The sequence below is a fragment of the Ahaetulla prasina genome, chromosome 1 (genome assembly GCF_028640845.1).
Source record: "Ahaetulla prasina isolate Xishuangbanna chromosome 1, ASM2864084v1, whole genome shotgun sequence".
Classification (NCBI taxonomy): Eukaryota; Metazoa; Chordata; class Lepidosauria; order Squamata; family Colubridae; genus Ahaetulla; species Ahaetulla prasina.
The window spans coordinates 360,521,007-360,545,172 of NC_080539.1; the positions used below are offsets into that span (position 1 = coordinate 360,521,007).

General features: G+C 44.5%; 1 protein-coding gene across 3 annotated transcripts in view; it reads left to right on the forward strand.

Annotated features, from left to right (window-relative positions):
* PALM (paralemmin) overlaps nt 1-24,166 on the forward strand; it is a 100,880-nt gene that overhangs the window by 26,125 nt on the left and 50,589 nt on the right. For 2 of the 3 annotated variants that reach the window (XM_058163301.1, XM_058163300.1), the window contains exon 2: nt 10,970-11,018. In XM_058163301.1, coding sequence (XP_058019284.1) covers nt 10,970-11,018 — 49 coding nt within the window. Of the gene's footprint in view, nt 1-10,969; nt 11,019-24,166 lie in introns of those variants that run through there. The other variant, XM_058163299.1, reaches the window with a different exon arrangement.

A 24,166-nucleotide genomic window follows, 5' to 3' on the forward strand; every position in this document is an offset into this window, starting at 1 on the left:
GGACTTCTGTAAATGATTCTGTGCCCATCAGGGAAAACAGGGAGTGTTCGGGGGGGAAAAACTGCTGTTGTGTGATAACCAGTGGTGAAATCTGAACTGGTTTGCCAACGGTTTGCTGTCGCACATGCACGGCAAATGCTGTGCGCAGCGAACACACACTGCACGCGTGCACATGCACAGTACGTGCGAAAAGGAAACTTGGGAAGGTAAGTAGAAAAGCGAGGGGGGGAACAGCTGTGCCACGTGATTTAGATTCACTAGAAAGCAGGTTTTCCTGCTTTCTAGCGATTTTAAATTGTGCGGCACAGCTGATTGTCAGAAATACCAGTTTGGAGGAACTGGTAGCTTTTTTTGCTACGGTTCACCCAAACCGGTAGTTTTTATCACTAACCGGTGCGAACCGGTAGCATTTCACCGCTGGTGATAAGTGTATTTTGAATGTAATGAAGAGTATATTTGTAGTAAATGTAAGGAGGTGGATAGCTTACCAGCGCTGAACTGAATGAGTCTGAAAAAGCCTGCAGGTTTTTTTGGATAATAGCTTGATTTGTTTGTTTTCTTCTTCAATGTATATGGTTACACAGTTTAAAAGGATTCTGGGCAACTTCAGACAAATTTAAAAACCAAGATAAAAATATCAATTATGAAATATGTCCATGAAACATCTCCCAGTTAAAACTCTAGCCCAGGGGTGTCAAACTCAAGGCCCGAGGGGCAGATCTGGGCTGAAGGCACTTAGATCTGGCCCGCGGGGCCGCTTTGGAAACAGTGAAGGACTGGCCCACGATGCATCGTCTAAAAAAAAAAAATGCATCGTATGGCCCTCACGAGGTCCGTTTTCTCCGGCAGAGGGTTGCAGGAGCCATCGCAGCCGGAAACGGAGCTTGGGAGCCCGTTTTCTCTAGGGCCATCACAGGCACCTGCGACATGAGTGATATCGAGCTGGCCACGCCCACTTTGGCCACACCCATCCCGGCTCCTGGAGGTCAAACACAACCCTGATGCGGCCCTCAATGAAATCGAGTTTGAGACCCTTGCTCTGGCCCAATGCTCTCAGGAATAGCCAGGTATTTAGCACCTTTCGAAAGACCAAGGGGGTGGGGCCACCTGAATTTGTGTAGGTGTGTGTGTGGCCAGGTGATTGTTTCGTAGGACAAGAGCTGTGATGGAATAGTCATTGTTCTGGAGTCTTATCAAATGGCTTTGCTTGATAGAAGATGTCAGGAACATACCAATTCTGTCATGTAGTGGGAATTTAGTGGGAAGCAAAGAATTAATAGGGGACTGGGCTCCCATGAGTAATCCTATTCCATTAAGGGCTTTATGGGTGATGACCAATACCTCAGAAATGTATCCAGAAACCTACTGGAAGTCAGTATGGGTAGTCCTGGTTTAGTGGCCACAGTTCAGGCTGAAATTCAATCATTAAGCAAAGCAGTGGTGTTCCAACATTAGAGCACCTCATTAGTTTTTAAGAAGAGATTGGACAAACATTTGTATGAAATGGTATAGGGTTGCTGCTTGAGCAGGGGGTTGGACTAGAAGACCTCCAAGATCCCTTCCAACTCTTTTATCCTGTCACTAAGTATAACTGTGACTACGCTTGCAATCTTATTTCAGCCTTTCTTTGCTTTATAGACCTGCAAAGGTCATAGGCACGAGGATTGTTGCAAAATTGCATTTTATTGCCATCGTAACTGCAAATGGACACTAAACGAGGCAGTTGCTAAATGATGAATACCTACGCAACTCATAGATTAGAGCTGTAGCCTTGGCATACTGAGACATGCTCATCACTCCAACACTACCCTATTCTGGACCAATTACAACTTCCACGTGGTCTTTTGTACTGTTGTAATTTTAACCAGTCCCTGAACAAATCGTTGTAAGTCAAGGACTGCCTTAAATTTCTTTCTCCTTCATCACCATCATCACTACTGACTTGGTCCCATCAAAATTGGAATGTGGCTCTTTGAAACCTTTCCTATTGCTGACTTGCATTCTGGACATACACATAACAAAGAAACGATAAAGAAATAATGACGTGGCTATTTCACTTGGTTGCATCTAGACAAAGACCATCCCATTATAATCTGAGAGTCCCTCTTTGGGAACAGGAGCAAAAGATACGGATTGGGGGCTGTGCAAGGGGTGCTGAAATTACAATGTCCTCATCTCTCTTTTTAGAACATTGGCAGTCATGAGATCCATTTGCCTTAAGGCAGAGGTGGAGAAGTATGGCCCTTTTATGAGTTGTGGACTTCAACTCCCAGAATTCCTGAGCCAGCTGGCTCAGGAATTCTGGGAGTTGAAGTCCACAACTCATAAAAGGGCCATACTTCCCCCACCCCTGCCATAAGGAAAAAGCTGTGCGTTGAATTCAATCCCAGGAGCCTGTTTTGCATACAGGCGTTAACTTGAGGTTTCTACTTAGATGACCTCAGCAGTGAGAAGAAAATCTATAGAAGCATTTAATTCTATCAGGGTGGCCTTCCGCATACTTCATGAACCACCCAGGGCATTCCTTGCCTTGCCTCCCTAACAGAGGACAATAATCCCCCTCCCTCAAGCTCTATCAATTACAGTTCTAGAGTGAAGACTTGGCAAAGCTTTCTTCTGTGGAAAGGCTCTTAAGATCCATTTGGTTCTACTGTTGAATATAAATGCCTGGCCTTAGAATCCTTCCATTGTGTGTGCGTCTGTGTGTCAGTGTGCAAGCATGCATGCCTGTGTTTCTGTGCTTTGTGAGTGCAATGTGCATTGCTAGAAGAAAAAAGCAGAGAGAAAGAGAAATGCATACAGGGGCATCTGTGGTAAGAAAATCGGAATGGGTGAAGAGGCAGTCCTGGTCACTATTGTGACTTTAATGATCTTGGGGATGTCCCTATATGCATGCACAGGTACAATATATGTGGTACCTTGCTCAATGGTAGTATCTGTGAGAGGGATCTTGGAGTCCTAGTGGACAACCATTTAAATATGAGCCAGCAGTGTGCAATTGCTGCCAAAAAAGCCAACACAGTTCTAGGCTGTATTAACAGAGGGAATGAATCAAGATCAAGTGAAGTGTTAACACCACTTTATAATGCCTTGGTAAGGCCATACTTGCAATACTGCATTAAGGTTTTGGTCGCCACAATGTAAAAAAGATGTTGAGACTCTAGAAAGAGTGCAGAGAAGAGCAACAAAGATGATTACGGGACTGGAGGCTAAAACATATGAAGAACGGTTGAAGGAACTGGGTATGTCTAGTTTAATAAAAAGAAGGACTAGGGGAGACATGATAGCAGTGTTCTGATATCTCAGGGGCTGCCACAAAGAAGAGGGAGTCAAACTATTCTCTAAAGCACCTAAGGGCAGAACAAGAAGCAATGGGTGGAAACTAATCAAGGAGAGGAGCAATTTAAAACTAAAGAGAAATTTTCTAACAGTTAGAACAATTACCGTATATACTCGAATATAAGCCGATCCGAGTATAAGCCGAGGTCCCCAATTTTACCCCAAAAAACTGGGGTAAACTGGGGACTCGAGTATAAGCCGAGGGTAGGAAATGAGGCAGCTACCGGTCGGGGAAACCCTCCCTCCCTCAGCCGAGAAGGCTGGCGGCTCCCCCGCCCCGCCCTCTCACTGCACCGGCAGGGCTTCCCCGCGCTAATGCAAAAGCCCGCCAAGTTTGCGCCATCCGGTATAATGTGAAAAAAAGAAGAAAAAAAAAAACTCGAGTATAAGCCGTATATACTCGAGTATAAGCCGAGGGGACGTTTTTCAGCACAAAAAACGTGCTGAAAAACTCGGCTTATACTCGAGTATATACGGTAATCAGTGGAAGAACTTGCCTCCAGAAGTTGTGAATGCTCCAACACTGGAAGTTTTCAAGAGACTGGACAACCATTTGTCTGAAATGATAAAGGGTTTCCTGCTTGAGCAGGGGGTTGGACTAGAAGACCTCCAAGGTCCCTTCCAACTTTCTTATTTTATTCTATGCATCAGATGGATCCCAGAGCTATACAGGTTGCCCTCGACTTACAACAGTTCATTTAGTGACTGTTCAACGTTACAACGGCATTGAAAAAGTGACTTATGACCATTTTTCACAGTTACCACCTTGGCAGCCTCCCCATGATCATGTGATCAAAATCCAAATGCTTGGCAATCGGTTCGTACTTATGACTGTTACTGTGTCCTAAGGTCATGTGAACACCTTTGGCGCCCTTCTGACAAGCAAAATCAGTGGGTAAGCCAGGTTCACTTAACAACCGGGTTACTAACTTATCAGCTATAATAATTCACTTAACAACTGTGGCAAGAAAGGGGCAAAATGGGGCAAAATTCACTTAAATGTTTCACTTAACAACATAAATTTTGGGCTCAATTGTGGTCATAAGTTCAGGACTACCTAAATATTTTCACAGCCCTCTTTTTGACTCGTGCAGTATACAGGTCCTCAATGTTATAGAGGTGCAGATAACATTAAAAATAAATAAGAATATACAATATATAATCTATTAAAATAAAAAGAATATAAAAAGTACAAAATGAGTATCCAAACTTAATTAATGGTGTGCTACGTTATACAAACGATAGCACAAAATTGGGCAACTGGAGATGATATTTTTGAGTTCTTGTCCAAAAGAATTCTTTGCCTGGCAGGGTCTTCAGGATGGGATAAATGAAAGTCTAGAGTCCTTATGTAGGAAAAAGGATAGAAGCAAATGGCTTAGAAAAGGGATACTCATAAAACATCTGAAAAGGACTGCTGAGGGCAATGCATTCAGCCTGGCTAAGGCCTTACGAAATTTCAGAATTGTGATGGATGACAAACAAGAGGCTGGAGAGATCCCTTTCAGAAGAATCTGATAAATAACGGGGTGTGTCACCTTGCTGAAATTTGTGTGCATCTCCTTGCTGAAATTTGTTTAGAGGTCTATATCTTGATTTTATTTTTTTTAGGGTAATTCTGGCATTGACAAAACCTTATGAGCACAGACATTCTATAGCGAAGTCCTGTAGATCAGGGGTCTCCAACCTTGGCAACCTTAAGACTTGTGGACTTCAACTCCCAGCTTTGCTGGTTAAGGAACTCTGGGAGTTGAAGTCCATAAGTCTTAAAGTTGCCAAGGTTGGAGACCCCTGCTGTAGATGAATCTTACCCAGGGCTTTTTAAAGCCAAGACAATCTCTAAGTATTAATGAGGCTGCCCTTAACTTGGTGTTGCATTATTGTTCAATGAACCCAAAAAGATACCCTAGATATCATTAGACTTTTTTTTCCTAGTCAGCCCTGCTCTATTTTTTGGACAGGTATCCTAGCTAGGCCCACCATCTTCCCAAAGCACAGACCACTTTTGACCTAGGCTTCCCTTCGGTGGCCACCAAAACTTGAAATGTTTCTCAATGGTCCATGCCTGGTATTAGCATCTCCAGTTGCCAGCTTCAATAACTGCCACTCACAATAAGGTTATACAGCAGTGTCGGCGAACCTATGGCAACCTATGGCTTTTGGCATGCGAAACCATCCCGCGAAGAAAGTGGCCTCGCTGGCTCCTCTTCCACGTTCCTGTGATCACACGCGCGCCAGTCACCTGGCCGTTGCGCGTGCGGGAGCGGCGGAACCTGGAAGAGTGGCATTCCGACACTCATGCGCAGGCCGGCACTTGACCTTCCAGGTTGATGTGCGCATGCGCGATGGCCAACTGTTCGTCGGGTGCGTTTCTATGCCAGTATCCGGGTGTTTGGGTGCCGGCTTGTGCATGCACGATGGACCGCCGCTCTTCCAGGTATCGGTGCTCCCGCACGCGCGAAGGCCAGCGGGGCCGCGCATACCTCACGGGATGGTTTCGCATGCCACTTCTGGCACACAGGCCGGCACGCAGGAACATCAAAGGTTCGCCATCATGGCTATATAGGCTCTTACCTGGAAAACTCCAGAGAACCATTAGATGGCAGCAAAGAGAAGCAAGAGACTCGTATCTCCCATCTATTGTTCATTTGGATTTTAGCAGCCCAGCTCAAGTAGCCCTAACTAGGCAAACAATGGAAGGAACTAGGAACAGATGATCCCATTCACCCCAGCGTGGAAAATTCTTCATCCTTGCTAATTTTCCCATGCAACTGTGCTTGTTTTAAAGTGGAGGAACAGGCCAGTTTTTTTCCCCTTTTCCTTTTTTTTTTTTTTTTGGAGCTATCCTTTTGGCGCGAGAGGAGTCTTCCCCACCCTCCAGAACAATACAAAGGCAAAAACCTCAAGAGCACCAAGAAGGAAGTGCCTGTTTTTAGCAACGACAAAAAAAAACGTGCAGAAAGGAGGGAAGATGGGGTCAGAAGGTGAGGAAGGAAATGGCCATTAAGTGTCTGTCTGTTGCGTCCAGTGAGTTTTGATGCACCATCTGTGCCCCTTCAAAGAAACACCGCCCCCCCCCCATCTCTGCAATACTCAGGCATATATCTATAGAAGCTGCTTAACTGTAGACAGACACACAATGTCTTTATTGTTTACTAAGCAATACCTTTCATATACTTTAAGGGGTGGCAGCAAAGCGATGCATGAGATCAATAGATCAGGGCTAGATATGTCTTTTGCTCCTTTATGAGAATCCTTCAACTTTGCTTTGTTGACACTGAGAATTTTTGATTCCACCCAGGGGTGGGCTTCAAAAATTTTAGCAAGGGGTTCTCTGCCCGGTTGCTGGGTGGGTGTGGCATAGTCGGCCTCCTGCACCACGGCAGCGGGAGGCGTTTTTGCCCTCCGAGGGCTCCGAGGGCTTTTTTTGACCCTCTGGAAGAGTGAAAATGGCCTCCCCAGGCTTTGGAGGCCCTCTGGAGGCTGGAAACAGGCCCGTTTCTGGCCTTCTTGGACTTCCGATAGGCCCGTTTTTTCCCCTCCCTGAGCTGCCGCACTCACTCTGCATTTACCTGCATCTAAAATGGGCCGCGTGGGGATTCCTGGGAGGGGCGGGGCAGGGTGGGCGGAGCCAGCCACAAGTGGAATTTGAGGGTTCTCCGAACTGCACAGAATCTTAGCTAGAGGTTCTCCTGAACCCCTGCAAACCTCCAGCAGCCCCACCCCTGATTCCATCCTTCTTGCTTGAAAGACTTCCCAACGTACAACATTCTTGCAAACAATTCTCTCTTGTTTAGTTAGCCCTCGACTTACAGCAGCTCATTTAGTGACTGTTCAAAGTTACAACGGCACTGAAAAAAGTGACTTATGATCGTTTTTCAAGCTTCCAACCTATTGTTAGCATCCCCTTGGTCACGTGATCAAAATTCAGAAGCTTGGCATCTCACTCGTAATTATGATGGCTGCAGTGTCCGAGGATCCTGAGTTCACCTTTGGCCACCTTCTGACAAGCAAAGTCAATAGGGGAAGTCACAGTCACTTAACTGTGTAACTAATTTAACAAGTGCTATGACTCCACTTTACAACTGTGGCAAGAAAGGTTGTAAAATGGGGCAAAATTCACTTAACAACTATTGTCCTTAGCAACAGAAATTTTGGGCTCAGTTGTGGTCGAGCAGAAATTCAGTTGCGAAGATGACAAATTATTTATTCCCACCCTGTCTACTAAGCTTGTCTGTCTTTGTTCCTTTCCAATTTTTTTCTAGAATGATGATTGACAGGTATAGTAACGGGAGAAGATGGGGAAGTGGCAGGAAGGTATACAAATGGAAGATGACCGATTATGGATCTTTAAAAATAAGTACTTATAAAGTTGTACAGAATGCTGAATGCTAATGAAAGTTTTATCTGGAGGTGACCAAGTTCGGAGGTGTGTCTTGTTTTCCAGTGTTCATTAGCATCACGTGGGTGATTTTCCCTCTGCAATTTCCAAAATGTCATAAACTTTATTATAAATAGGATCAGAGGTGGGCTTCATATAAGTAACAACCGGTTTGCCTAGTGCAGAACCGAAAATGTGAGCGTGCAGCTTGCGCGCGGCTTCAAACACACGGCGATTTCCTGCGCGCGGCTTCCAGCACACCTTCTCAGGCAGCCGCAGTGAGTAGAGTGGGAGAGGCATAGAAATCAGCTGGGCTGCGTGGGCAGGGCGAGTGAGCCAGAGAGTGAGATATATAGGACGGGATCATGCCAAGGCAGGTGGGCAGGCCCAGATGGTGACCGGGACTACCGGTTTGCTTGAATCAGTCTGAACCGGCAGCAGCCCACCTCTGAATAGGATAGAAAGAGCTTGAATTAGGCCAGTGTGAACAGGGATTAATAGGTAAAATTGACAAAACTGTCTGTCCAAGCTTTGAAATCCTTAATTTGTAAAAATCTGGGTTTAAATCCCCACATAATCAGTCATGTTTGTGATTTTCTCTCCCCTCCCCTTCTTTCTTCCTCCCTCCCCCTCCCTTTTAACAAATAAATGCAGGCAAATACAATTCTGTTCTAAAAATTCATCTTTATCAAAATATATATATATATAAAACTGTGGCCATGACTTCAGGATTGAACCATTTTTATGTGCATCACACATACAATGCAGGTTGAAAAGGGAAACGGCATTGATTTTATAGTTATGCCTTTATCGTGATCTTTTTTTACTTTTTTTTTTACTTCCTATAATTTAGTTCACATTTTTTTGTAATCTCATAGATAAAAAGGAAATGGGAAAGGCAACAGTTTGATCAAATTGCGCACCTTTATGATGGGATTGTCATAGTGTATTTTATAAATTTTATGTCTTTCCTGTGCTATTCAATTGTTAATTGGCCTTCGCTGTTTTACATTTTTCTTTCCTTTGTCTTAAAAATCTTAAAACATTGTGAAGAAGCTGTCCACCCATTGTGACTGTTGAGTAGATGAAAAACAAAATAAATAAAACCTTCCCAATTAGTTGGCGTAATTGGGGATCAATTAAAAGTAAAGATTAGTACCACCTAAAGCCTTTTTCAAACCCATTGACTTTCAAAGAGATCTCGGCTCTACCTGTCTCTTTGTCTCTAGCCTCTTAGAAGTTCTGCAGATGCTTGTAATTACTTTGCCATGTCTGTGCTAGGTTTAAGGCCCAGTATGTGGCTGTTAGCCCCAAGAAGCTAGTTGGCAGATATTTGTGTGGGTGCATCAATCATAATGATAAAAATAATCATAACAGAGTTGGAAGGGACCTTGGAGGTCGTCTAGTCCAACCGTGGAGGCCATCTAGTCACACAGGAGACCTATACTAGGGATTCGAACCGCCGAACTGCCGACCTTTCTGATTGACAAGCTCAGCGTCTTAGCCACTGAGCCACCTTGCCAGGCTTAAAATGTTATGTCGACTATGAAAGACAGGTGAAGGAGGATCCTTGGACCAAAACAGGGTCTTATAATTGTCATATAAGTATTATCTGCATAACATGGGTAGATTTCCAGAAACATTCATCTTATCCTAATGGGACTTACGAAGCTGCATTGGGGTACATGCTTACTCTGTGTTAGAGTAATAATTCAAGAGTGCCAAACTCGCGGACCACAGGCCAGATGCATCACACGCTGGCCACGCCCACCCCCGGTTTAGCAAAGGGGGGAAAAATAGCAATACATCACGTGATGACCTGACACCGCGAGTTTGACACCTCTGAGGTTATACTGGAAACCATTGTAATCCTGGGCCATAGGCAAGGACCAGAGATTTGTGTAGCTGGACAGTCCCAGTGACTCACAACTGGGGTATCTTTGAAAACATGAGACAAGATTACAGAATCAGCAGGGAATTGGACTAGACCTGCAAGAGCCCTCCTTATCCTTTAATTCAGGGGTAAAATGCTTCCGGTTCGGACTGATCGCCTGATCTGGTAGCAATGATGGCAGGTGGTTCGGAGAACCAGTTGCAAAAATCCCTGCCCCTCCCCCCCCCGGCCCCAGCTGAGCCGCGCAATCATCAGAGATTTCTTTTTTTACTTTTAAAAGCATTTTTTTTTCGGCCGAAAAAATGCTTTTAAAAGTTAAAAAAAAGCCTCTGATGATCACGCGGCTCAGCTGGGATCGTCAGAACCCTTTAAAAGCAATTTTTCTACAAGCTCTTCAGCCAAAGAGGTTGTAAAAAAAAAGCTTTTAAAAGGCTCCTCTGGAGATCCCAGCTGAGTTGCCTGATCACCAGAACCTTTTAAAAGCATTTTTACATGCTTTACCTCTTCGGCTGAAGCAGTTGTAGAAAAAATGCTTTTAAAAGTTTTTTTAAATGGCCACGCCCCCCATCACATTTCCCCCCCAAACCACGCCCACAGAACAGGTAGTAACAAATTTTACATTTTACCCCTGCTTTAATTCTATGAAATTGATCATTAGCCAATCACAACTACCTATTTATTTGGTGGCCACACCTCCAAATGAAGAGACTCTTTATTTATTTGAAGACGATGTATCCAGGTGATACCCTGCATCCAGAAGCTTGCTTTCTCGGGAAGACAGATTAGGTTTGAGACCAGTGATAGCTTTTCAGCATGCTAACTTTATACTTAATTGTTCCATTATTATTAAAAGAATGGGCAGAGAAAGGAATCCTCCTGGCTTCTCGGGTTGCAAAGAAGACAGCAGGAGATCTGTGCTTCCAGGCTTGTAAGATTTTGTTAATGAAGCCTTACAATATAATAGAATTAGCTTGTCTGGTCATTCTCCCTGTCTGGTCTACCTGGGAGGACTGACATCACTATTGCAAGTCTGAAAGTGCAAATCTCCTACTTTTACAGCCTGAGAAGCTAGGGAGGGTCCTTTCTGAACCTCTTTCTCCACCCATTATGCTGCTGTGGGCTATGCGCTCTCTTATCTGGCTGTTCCCTAGGCAGCATTTCTTCCCTTATCCCTCAAGGTCTTTCTCACATGCTGTTACAATATGCTATAAAACAGGAGTTATGCATTCATCACAGAAAGTTGGAGGAAAGCCTACCTTGAAGTATAGGCAGATAGAACTTTGGAAGATATGTGGGGGTGGGAGGAATCGGGCGTCAGTAGGTGAATTCTTCATCTGTTTCTGTTTTTCTTTCAGGATCATCGAAACAAGCACGATTCAGCAGGAGAGGCTCCAGGCTATAGCGGTAAGTTGCTCTTGCATTGAATCATATTTCCATCAGCTTGTAATTATATTCTCCACATTTGCTTAATACTCAGTGCTAAGTACTTTTGGAACTTTGGAACAAGTAAAGTATTATACCGCAGCTCTGAGCAGCTCTGTTAGTAAATATTAGTATCCTGATGATTCATCTTTGGTTGAATGACAGGATAAATTTAGATAAGATAAGATACCGTATTTTTCGGAGTATAAGACGCACCAGACTATAACCTATCTTTTTTGATGAGGAAAACAAGAAAAAGAAATCTGCCACTGCCTCCCAGCAATTTTGCCTCGTTGCAGCAAACAGCAAACAGCCTGCTTTACTTTCATTTTCGTTTTCAGCATAGCTTGATTAACACAAAAAAAAAAAAATCTGCTCCTAGCAATTTACCTCCTTGCAGCAATCAGCAGAGGCCTGCGCAGCAATAGGCAATGGCAATCCCTGCAGCCTGAAACAGCTGAGAGTCAGGAAGCTGATCCAAGGAACAATCAACTTGTGCTAATTAGGCTGTGCTGAAGCTGAAATGGGCTGTTTCTTCCTGCTGCTTGCTGCAAGGAAGTAAATTGCTGGGAGGCAGAGGCCAAAGGGTAGGGCCGGTGGGTGGGAGGGGCTACATTCGGTGTATAAGACTCACCCACATTTTCACCCCCTTTTAGGGTGGAAAAAGGTACGTCTTATACTTCGAAAAATACGGTAACTTTTATTGTCACTTTTTATGATGAGTACACTGGCACACATTAAAAATGAAATTCTGTTGCGTGCTCTCAAAAGAAAGTATGTATCTACCCATACCCATACATAACACACATATATGCATGCTATATACACATATATACACACACACACATACATATACTGTATATGTATGTATATGTATGTGTGTTGTGACCTGTCAGCCGCCAGCCCCTCCAGCAGCTGAATCAGATGAGGAGGAGGCGTGGGAGTCAGGGTTAGCATCAAGGCAACCTGAGAGCTCCAAGCGGGAAGAGGGAATGAAGCTGTCAGAGAGAGAGAGAAAAGAGGAGGATCCTGGGCCATCTGTCAGCCCTCGGATGGAGAGTCCTCAGGTCTGGAGGTGGCTGATGAGGAAGAGGAGGAACAGCTGGACTCAGTTCCTGACGCAGAGAAGAAGGCAGAGGAGAGGAGAGCATTGGTGAAAAGAAAAAACTTGAGAGTTCACAAGGTTGATGCTATATGGAACAAAACTGTGACTGAATCTGGATGTTTTGCTTCGGATACCACGAAGCCTCCTCCCGGAAGGTACCAAGGAAAACAGGTTGTGAAGAGGATGTGTAACGTCCTAGACAATCCTGCGGATTCTGCTCAAGCATCGTTCATATGCCATGTCCTGGACAGAAGGAAGTGAACTACCAATGATCTTTTCTGCCATCCTCACCATTCTCTGTACTGCCTTCCTATCTGAAGCAGTAATGCCTCCAAACCAGACAGTAATGCAACATGACAGGATGGTTTCGATCGCCCCTCTATAGCAGGGGTGTGAAACTCGATTTCATTGAGGGCCACATCAGGATTGTGTTTGACATCGGGAGGCCAGGGTGGGCATGGCCAGCTCAATGTCACTCGTGTCAGGGGTGCCTGTGAGAGCCCAAGGGCTCTGCAGGGTGAAAATGGGCTCCCGAGCTCCATTTCCAGCTGAGATGGCCTCCTGCAACCCTTTGCCAGTGAAAACTGAGCTTGCGAGGGCCACATACAGCCCTCCCGATATCTATTTTCGCTGGCAGAGGCACCACGGGCCGGTCCTTTGATGTTTCCAGGGTGGCCCTGTGGGCCAGATCTAAGCACCCAAATCTAAGGTCTTGAATTTGATACCCCTGCTCTATAGAAAGTGGTAAGGACAGGGGAAGGAAGGGGAACTTTTCTCATGCAACGAAGAAAGTGCAGGTGCAGCTGTGCCCACTTCACCAGTGTCTCACTGTTGACCAAACTTTTCACCAGTAAGAGCTGTGGAATGAGTTCCCGAGCGTACAGTTTGGATAGCTTGAAGCAACAAGATGAAGGGTGAAATCCAGCAGGTTCTGGAGAACCGGTAGCGGACATTTCGAGCAGTTCAGAGAATACGACCTCTGGCTGGCCCCAGAATGGGGTGGGAATGGAGATTTTGCAATATCCTTCCCCCAGGAATGGGGAGGGAATGGGGATTTTGCAGTGTCCTTCCCCTGCCATGCCCACCAAGCCACGCCCACCAAGCCACACCCACAGAACCGGTAGTAAAAAAAAATTGGATTTCACCTCTGCCAGGGCCCTAATATTACACTTGTGGAGTCTATTGACATAACTTCATCCCCAGAAAAAATGAAATCAAATTCAAACTGGAGGGGGAGTAGATTAAAACAATGTTTTAATTATCATTTGCCAGTGAAAAACATGCCAGAAGGCTGTCTGGTTGTTCTATTGAACTAATAATTGTCAATTACAGGCAGGAAAGAAGCTGGCTGGGTGATTGATCTGTATTTTGACAGCAAGCAGGGAAGATGGGCAGTTTGTAGCAACTGAGCATGCCCAGTACCATTGCTACATAAATCCCACCTTGCAGCAGGGTCAAATAAAAGAGGGACTTGTGCGGTGATGTCAGTGACGTGTAGAGTTTTCCATAACTTGTTGGGTTTTGCAGCAAGATACTTTGGTGTTAGATATTGTGTATTAATGATGAGGTCAATGTAGGAGAAGATCAGGCAAAGCTGTGAGATGGAGTTAAATGCATCATCATTTTAGAATCTTTGGGTTGCCACAAGAAATCCAAGTCCAGCCCCCACTTGAATGCTGTTCACCCTATCGAGTGTCAATTTAGTGCTGGCTAGTACTTGATGAGTCTTTTGTGTATAGGCTTAATTAAATTTTCTATGTTGCAACCTTATAAATCAGGGCTGGGGAACTATGGCCCTTTTGTGACTTGTGGACTTCAACTCCCAGAATTCCTGAGCCAGCATGGACTCTGGGAGTTGAAGTCCACAAGTCATAAAAGGGTCATAGTTCCCCATCTCTGTTATAAATGGTCCTGATTCGTTGCACCTGATATTAGGCTTTCTAAAAGACACATCTCGGGTCTTACAGTGCCCTTGTCCAGAATAGCGGCTTGGGTCTGAAGAGTTTTGAGCTCCAAAACTGCTCTCCTGGAAAATCCAGCAAGATAGCCCTCTCCCCACCCCATTATAAGACTCTTCCAACAGTGCCATGAAAATGGTATTTGGTCAAAATGGCTTCCACAGCTGCTGGTTATTATTAGAAAGCAGCTTGGAGTCCTGGCGTTGTGTGTGTTTGTGTGAGAGGGAGAGGGAGAGGGAGAGAGAGTGGGGAGAGGGAGGGAGGGAGAGAGAGAGAGAGAAAGAGAAAGAGAGAGAGAGAGAGAGAGAGAGAGAGAGAGATCAAATTATGAAGGGAATGATTATCAGAGTCCTTCAGGCTTAATTCCAAAGCTGCAGATCCGTTGCCTTTCCCGGGATCAATAGATGCTGCTGTTTGGAAAAACAAACAGGCTTGTAACCAACAAAGCAAAGATTCATTCTGACTAGAAAGAAGAGGATGCAACCAGCTTTGCGCAAAGTTTGTTTGTTTCAGACTGCATTGGGTCCCACTCCTTGAGGTCCACAGACGTAGTTTCTAAATTATTCCACTTTTTTTTCTGCACCTCAGGTATCGGGTCTGATGATTCCAAATGCTGCCCTTGCAAAAATGTTCTGACCAAAAGAAATAGGTTCATATAAGGGCCATGTAGACAATCCAGGGATTAGAAACTACCAAGTCCCCAATTTGCAAACTTTTAGTTACTATTTGAAGTTACAACAGTAGTGAAAAAAGTGACCTATGGCCAATCCTCACACTTTACAAATCTTGCATTATCCCCGTAGGCCACGTCATCAAAGTTCGGATGCTTGGCATGTATTTCCAGCAATTGTGGCATCCTGGGGCCACGTGATCCCCGTTTGCAACTTTCCCAGCTGGTTTCCCACAAAACAAATGAAGGAAGGGGAAGGGGGGAAGCCAGATTCACTTAATGACTATGCGATTCACTTAACAGCTGCAGTGATTCACTGCAAAAAGGTCATAAAATTGGGCAGGTTTCACTTAACCACCACCTTGCTTAGCAGCTGAAATTGTGGTGTTAGCTGTGGAAATCCTTCCTTCATTTCTGTGAAAAATGGAAGAAAGTGGAAGTGTTTAGCTTTGAGAAGTTAAAATGCTGTAAGTGGGTATGGTCTATGGAGATTCTCTAGAAAGAGTGCAGAGAAGAGCAACAAAGATGATTAGGGGACTGGAGGCTAAAACATATGAAGAACGGTTGCAAGAACTTGGTATGCCTAGTTTAATGAAAAGAAGGACTAGGGGAGACATGATAGCAGTGTTCCAATATCTCAGGGGCTGCCACAAAGAAGAGGGAGTCAAGCTATTCTCCAAAGCACTGAGAGTAGGAAAAGAAGCAATGGGTGGAAACCAATCAAGGAGAGAAGCAACTTAGAACTAAGGAGAAACTTCCTGACAGTTAGAACAATTAATCAGTGGAACAACTTGCCTGCAGAAGTTGTGAATGCGCCAACACTAGAAGTTTTTAAGAAGATGTTGGATAACCATTTGTCTGAAGTGGTATAGGGTTTCCTGCCTAAGCAGGGGGTTGGACTAGAAGACCTCCAAGGTCCCTTCCAACTCTGTTATTCTATTCTGTTCTGTTCCGTTCCGTTCCGTCCCACTCCACTCCACTCCACTCCATTCCATTCCATTCCATTCCATTCCATTCCATTCCATTCCATTCCATTCTATTCTCAGTCACAGGTCACAATTGTCTCAAAGGTGCTTTTTGAGTCTGTCATTTGCACCTCTATAACTGTCTGGTTCGGTTCTGCAACCCAACAAGAAAAACACAGACTTCAGAGGATAATTAGAACTGCAGAAAAAATAATTGCTACCAACCTGCCTTCCATTGAGGACCTGTATACTGCACGAATCAAGAAGAGGGCCGTGAAAATATTTGCAGACCCCTCGCATCCTGGACATAAACTGTTTCAACTCCTACCCTCAAAACGACGCTATAGAGCACTGCACACCAGAACAACTAGACACAAGAACAGTTTTTTCCCGAAGGCCATCACTCTGCTAAACAAATAATTCCATCAACACTGTCAAACTATTTACTGAATCTGCACTACTATTAATCTTCTCATAGTTCCCATCACCAATCTCTTTCCACTCATGACTGTATGACTATAACTTGTTGCTGGCAATCCTTATGATTTATATTGATATATTGACCATCAATTGTGTTGTAAATGTTGTACCTTGATGAACGTATCTTTTCTTTTATGTACACTGAGAGCATATGCACCAAGACAAATTCCTTGTGTGTCCAATCACACTTGGCCAATAAAAATTCTATTCTATTCTATTCTATTCTATTCTATTCTATTCTATTCTATTCTATTCTATTCTATTCTATTCTATTCTATTTTTTTTCAAAAAGCAACTGGACTGTGTTTTTTTTTCCTTTGAGGAAGAAGAGGTTTCCCTTCTTGTCGATCAGAACTAATCCTTCCATTTCCCCACCCCCACCCCATACACAGCCAGAACTGATGAAGCTCTGTGAATGGGAAGCGAAATCTTTTCTTCCTCCTCAAAGGAAAAAACATAGTCCAGTTGCCTTTTGGGGGAAAAAAGCACCTTTGAGTAAGGGAGTATAGTTTCCATGACAGTTCCCGAGAGAGGGCCCTGGATAAGAGAAGGTTTCTGGTGACTGCAGGATCTTTTACAACCAAATGGGATTGTTTATCCTGAGCCACTAAAAAATAGAGAAAAAGCAAGAAAGCAGACTATCATGAAAAAAAGACGGGGGAAAAGTGTCTTCCTGAAGCAAAGGCAGCTAATATGAGACTTATAAGGTAGGAAAATTCCCTTCTGTTTAATTTTTTCTCAGAAGAAGAAAAAACAGCTCTTTAAAAAAAAAAAGTACCCTGCAATGACTCTTCTTGCAAATAAAATGTACTCCATTTACAACTTGGCATCGCAAACAGGATAAAATGGAAAAGCTTGTAAAAGGAGGTTGAACTTGGGAGAAAAGCTGCTAGAACAAGAAGGCAGAAATAGAGAACACAATGCCAACCCTTGAGTTCCTGGTAAAAATAATAAAACCGGGATATAAATAAATTTAGAAATAAATAAATAAATAAAAAGAGGAATGCACCTGGCAAAGTTGGGGCCTCAGTGCCCGCGGAATAGAACCAAGCATACCTATTAAGAGAAGGAAAGCTGGGCAGATTATCTGGATATCTCCTTAAAGATGGGAACTCAGAAATGAAAGACTAGATGGCACCAGCCAAGATGTTGCTATGGATGGTATAAATCCCTGAAGAAGACCAAGCAGACATCCTAAAAGGAGATACCTCCGGACAAGCCAAAGAAACAGATTTCACTTACCTGGTAAGACCACAGCAGAGGTGGGTTTCAGCAGGTTCTGACCAATTCTGGAGAACCGGTAGTGGAAATTTTGAGTAGTTCCCAGCTTATCGGGAGGGAATGTTGATTTTGCAGTAAACTTCCTTTGGATTGGGAGGGGGGAGGATGGAGATTTTACAGTATCCTTCCCCTGCCATGCCCATCAAGCCATGCCCACAGAACCGGTAGCAAAAAATTTTGAAACCCACCACTGCACCACAGCAGACTTGAGTAAACTCCTATGGTGACAGAGAATGGATGCTCAAAGACAAGGGACTAGCCAAGTTAGGACAAAGCCAAGGTGCAGACTTGCTTCTTTCAGAGATGCAGCCCACTGAGACCCAGTGTGGGAGACCCCAAAGCAGCAGATGCATTGAGAGCAAACAGCTTCTCTTTTGCTGGGATTCAGTTTCAGCTCGTTTCACCCCAGAGGAGGGGACACCTGAGGAAGCATTCTGTGTTCGGACAGCCCCCCTCCCTCGGAGAGATGTTAACTACCTCCTGATTCTGTCTATGGAGAGTCTCGGTCATCCAGGTCAGGGGACTCCAACCTTGACAACTTTAAGACTCGTGGACTTCAACTCCCAGAATTCTGGGAGTTGAAGTCCACAAGTCTTAAAGTTGCCAAGGTTGGAGACCCCTGATCCAGGTCATGGTTGTCCCGAAGGTGCTTTTTCAAGAGGCAAATGGACTTCCTTTGTTTTTTCTTTTGAAGGCGTTTCACTTCTCATCCAAGAAGCTTCTTCAGCTCTTACCTGAACCCTAACTCTCTTGTTTTTCCTTGAAAACGTTTCACTTCTTTTATTATTATTATTATTTATTATTTTTATACCGCCCTTCTCCCGAAGGACTCAGGGCGGTATACAGCCAAAAGATAAAAATTCAATATATATACAATTAAAACAAAAATTTAAAACAGAGCATATTACAAAAAGGCCGACATTAAAAATTTAAAAATTTAAAAACTCTAAAACAATAAAACCCCAATTAAAATTTAATAAAACTATTAAGCCAGTCCCGCTTGAATAAATAAGTATGTTTTTAGCTCATGGTGAAAGGTCCGAAGATCAGGCACTTGGCGTAGGCCAGGGGGAAGTTCGTTCCAGAGCGTAGGAGCTCCAACAGAGAAGGCCTTGCCCCTGGGGGCCGCCAGCCGACATTGTTTGGCGGACGGCACCCTGAGAGGACCCTCTCTGTGTGAGCGTACGGGTCGGTGGGAGGCATAAGGTAACAGCAGGCGGTCCCGTAAGTACCCGGGTCCTAAGCCATGGAGCGCTTTAAAGGTGGTAACCAAAATCTTGAAGCGCACCCGAAAGACTACAGGAAGCCAGTGCAGACTGCGTAGCAGTGGTGTTACGTGGGAGCAACGAGTGGCTCCCGTTACTACTCGCGCAGCCGCATTCTGGACTAACTGCAGCCTCCGGGTGTACCTCAAGGGCAGCCCCATGTAGAGAGCATTGCAATAATCCAAACGAGAAGTGACCAGAGCATGAGTGACTGTGCATAAGGCATCCCAGTCAAGGAAGGGACTGGCGAACCAAGCGTACTTGGTAAAAGGCCCTCCTGGAGACGGCCGCCAGGTGTTCATCAAAAGACAGCCGTCCATCCAGGAGGACGCCCAAGTTGCGTACCCCCTCCCTTGGGGCCAATAACTCGCCCCCAACAACAAGAACTGAAGAAGTTTCTTGGATGAGAAGCGAAATGTCTTCAAGGAATAACAAAGACAGCCCAGCTGCCTCTTGAAAAAATATCTTTGGGAAAACCTCCCAAATCCAACCACTTACCATTTTTAGTTGCCCGAAGAAACCAAGAGGGATAAGGATCAGTCTACAGGGTGGCCAGACTTGTGCTGCCAAGAATCCTATCCACTTTCTCAGAACGCATAAGGTCAGATAACTTTGCAAGCTGTTATACCAGTGTCCTCATGTATCTACTATGCTTTGGTAGTTCCTGAAAAGTTATATGAAATATTTTTAAGTAAATGACCAATGGAAGAGAATATATGTAGCTCGGGGTTGACATGTGGGATCCTTGATGCCCTCTTGAGCTTGGTGTTTTCTTATAGACGTTTCATTAGGTGATATCATCAGCGCTAGAAGGCAATGGGGTTGCTCTCTGTTTATATATTAAAACCATTTGTATATAACATCTGGAAGAGATACCTGCAAGAAAACAACCAAGCTCAGACAGCATTAAAGACCCACAAATAATGAATAGTTCTCGCAAGTGGACAGTATAAACCCATGATGGCAAACCTATGGCAACCGTGCCACAGGTGGCACATGGAGTCATATCGGTGGGCACGCGAGTGTTGTCCTAGGTTAGCTCCGGTGCGCATGCGGGGCAGCTGATTTTCAGGCCTTCTGGGCCCACCGGAAGTCTGGAAACAGGCTGTTTCCGGCCTCCGGGTGGGTGGGGAAGGCTGTTTTCGCCCTCCCCAGGCTCCAAGAAAGTCTCTAGAGCCTGGGGAGGGTGAAAAACGGTCCTACTGGGCCCACTGTGCCATCGCGTGCCAAAAACGGAGGGGGAGTGGGGGGGGTCGCACGTGCAGCACAGGGGGGACGGGGCGCATTGAATTATGGGTGTGGGCACGCGTGTGCACAACCCCCCGCACTCCCCCCACTTCTGTCACGCGACAGAAAAAATGTTAGCCATCACTGGTATAAACACTCCAACATTTGTGTTCCTCCAGTTCATTTCATCTCACCATTCTTGTATCCATATTACTGTTATATAAAAATCTATGCAACGCAATGGAACAACAGACTTCAGCATGGTCATTTGTATGATTACATTTGGATTTTTCCTATATCACATCCTGCTGGTGCATGTTAGTAGAACAGCATAACTGGACAAAGAACAATATAATGTATTTGCTTCCGGACTGTATGGTTTTCTGTGTTTTATTGGAGCGCATATGTACATCATTAATGGGAAAAACACAGCTTTAGTTAAGAAATGGAAGTACATCTGTAAGTTTGGCAACAAATACAGGAAAAATGCATGGATTTCATCAGGAAAAACAGTCAGATGACTTTGATGTCCCAAGTCCAGATAAAATTTTGAAAAGAAGAATTTTTGGAATCAAGCCTCTCTCTATTTTTTTGAGCTGGGTGAGTATTTAGCTTGACTTTCCTAAGTGGTACCGAATGTACACTTTTCAACCCAAAGAGCTACTGATTCAGCTCACTTTGAATAGGACAGTTCCAAAAATGGTTGTGCCAAGGAGATGAAACAAAGGCTGGCATGGGCTCCCCAACCAGTTCCAACCTTAGTTGCTTTAGTGCTTTGGAGCTCAACAGAGGCTGTTACCAGGGGGCCCTTGTGAGTGAGCCCTAGCATCCGGCTGATGTTGTAACTTTGCCGACTTCTAAAGGCAGAAGAAGAAAAGGGTCTATGTGAGGGACCAGAAAAGGGTGTTATTGTGTAGAGAATCTTGCTCAAGTGGAGAAGCTGCGGGGGGGCAGGAGGGGAGGTCAGCTCCATCCTGACTTTGCATGTGTTTGTACAGTAATGTTTCAGGGTGATGATCTTCTCTGAAATGCCTAGAAAGTTGAAGTATACAGCAGTTGAGTGTGTGGGTATGTGTGAATGGAGGGAAGAAAGGAAGAACAGAAGAAGCGGATCATAGATTCATGGATGGATGGATGGATGGATGGATGGATGGATGGATGGATGGATGGGTGGATGGATGGATGGATGATGGATCTGCAGGCATACAAGTAAGCAGAGAGAAACTTGTGGCAACACTTCCCATCTATGGAGCTGAGCTGGAATGACTCAAGTGCCAAATAAATGGAATATGTACAGGTATTTCTCAATATAATAGGAATCAGAACATTTATTTTAAGTGGTGCAGTCATTAAGCAAGATGATTGTACCCAATTTTATCACCATTTTTTGCTATGGTCATTAAGCAAATCATGTGGTCATTAAGCAAATCACATGGTTGCCCATTGACTTTGCTTCAGAGGTGGGTTTCAGCAGGTTCTGACTGGTTCTGGAGAACCGGTAGCAGAAATTTTGAGTAGTTTGGAGAACCGGTAGTAAAAATTCTGACTGGCCCCGCCCTCATCTATTCTCTGCCTCCCAAATCCCAGTGGATTGGGAGGAAATGGGGATTTTGCAGTATCTTCCCCTGCCACGTCCACCAAGCCACGCCCACAGAACCAGTAGTAAAAGAATTTGAAACCCACCACTGCTTTGATTGTCAAAAGCTGACTGGGAAGCTCATGAATGGCAATCACATGGCCCCCCGGATACTGCAACCGTTGTAAATACATGCCAGTTGCCAAGTGCCCAAATAGCAATCACATAACAGTGGGGACATAAGTGTGCGGAGTGGTTGTAACTCACTTTTTAAAGTGCTGTTGTATTTTTGAATGGCCGCTAAACAAATGGTTGTAAGTCAAGGACTATTTGTAACCTGGTGTGGAAATCCTAGGAACCATTCTTTTTCACGAATGCAAAGACTCTGAATGATTTGTTACAAAATTTGATTAAATGTGGATCAAATATAACAATACAATTAATAACAGGAGGAGGGGGAGGCAGGGTACCAGGCATCTGATCAAACCCACATCCCAGCAGGGGGCTTACTACCAACCTCCATAGACCCTGTTATTGTTACTCCTCCAAATTTTGGATTGCCACTTTCTCAGAGTGAGTGCCTAATGACAACAGCCAAGGAACAGCTACTGTTTGCTTTTATTTCCCCCCATGACTGGGCCTAAAGATACAGGGTGAACCTCTGGAGCAGTGTTTCTCAACCTTGGCAATTTTGAAATGTGGGGACTTCAACTCCCAGAATTGCTCAGCCCACTGCTGGCTGGGGAATTCTGGGAGCTGAAATCCCCACATCTCAAAGTTGTCAAGGTTGAGAAACACTGGTCTGAAGGGTGCTTCTCTAGCAATAATTTCAGGGGTGGGCTTCAAAATTTTTTAGCAAGGGGTTCTCTGCCTGGTTGCTGGGTGGGTGTGGCCATGGTGGGCGTGGTCTAGTCAGCCTCCTCCTTCATGGAGGAGGCCGTTTTTGCCCTCCCCGGCCTCCGGAGGCTTTCTTCGAGCCTCTGGGAGAGCAAAAACAGCTTCCCCAGGCTCCAGAGGCCCTCTGGAGGCCAGAAATGGGCCCAAACTTCTGGTAGGCCCATTTTTCGCCCTCCCTGAGACTCTGTGCATGCCCTGCACTTACCTGCATCCAAAACGGGCCGCGTGGAGACTCTTGGGAGTGGAGGGGCAGGATGGATGGGGCCAGCCAGGAGTGGGATTTGGGGGTTCTCCGAACTCCACAGAATCTTAGCTAGAGGTTCTCCCAAACCCCTGTGAACCCCCAGCAGCCCACCCCTGAATAATTTTGCCCCCCAAACTAAAGTCTGGCAATGATAATAGGAATAGCTTAGGGAAGGAGCAGTGTTGAGGCCATGTGCCTCAGTGGCATCAATGTTCTGAGGTCTGGATAAATCACCGTTCTGTTTTTAGATCACCCCCCTCCCTTTTGGCATTGTGCGTCTGTGAATGAAGAGTCTTCCTCTCTGCTCACTGGAAGCTGTGTCCCCTTTCCCTGAAAGCGCCTGGCTTACACAGATTTCCAAAACAAAGAGGGTGTTATTTTGGCTCAACGGACAGATGATTTGTGCAGGGAGGGGAGGAGAAGAGAAATATGACAGTCTTCCTCTAAGGATAAATTACGAATGACTTAAAAGAGAGGTTCTGTCTCCGTCTTCTTCCCCTCCCTTTGCAGATAGAGTAGTTGACATTACGGGCCTCAGAATGCCTTCAATGCACAAGTGTTTTCAACCCCATTAAGGATGGCTACAGGAATTGGTTGGAATTGAAATTGACAATTAGGTGGGAATTAGAATTGACAATTTGGTAGGAATTGGAATTAATGATTGTGTAGAATTGGATTTGAGTATTGAGTAGGAATTGGAATTGATGATTGGGTAATAATTGGAATAGGAATTGACTATGGGAATGAATTGGAATTGATGATTGGGTAGGAATTGGAATTGATCATTAAGTAGGAATTGGTATTGACTGTTGAGTAGGAATTGGAATTAATGATTGTGTAGGAACTGAAATTGACTATTGGGTAAGAATTGGAATTGAATTTATTATTGGATAGGAGTTGAAATTGACTATTGGGAAGGAATTGACATTAGGTTGGATTGGAATTGACAGTTTTTTGTTTTTTTATTTATTTATTCGATTTTTATACCACCCTTCTCCCGAAGGACTCAGGGCAGTGTACAGCCAAAAATAAAAACAAACAATACAATATACAATTTAAAATACAAATTAAAAAACTTATTTTATAATTGGCCTAAAAAACTTTAAAATATATAAAACTAAAACCCCATTAAAATGACTATTAGATTGGAATTGGAATTGACTGGATGGGAACTGGAATTGACCATTATCAAGAGAAGGCTAAGGGGACATGACAGCAATCTTTCAGTACTCAAAGGGCTGACCAGAAAAGAAGGTGGGGGTTTAATCTCCATAGCTCCTGAAGGTAGGGCAAGAACCAGTGGATGGAAGTTCTACAGAAGAAGATCCAAATTCAAACTAAGGTGAAATCTCCTGGCTAAGAGAGCTATTGGAACAATGGAACAACCTACCTCCTGTAGCCATGGGAGATTGGAGATTTTCAGTTGGATAACCACTGGAGATTTTCAGTTGGATAATATGAA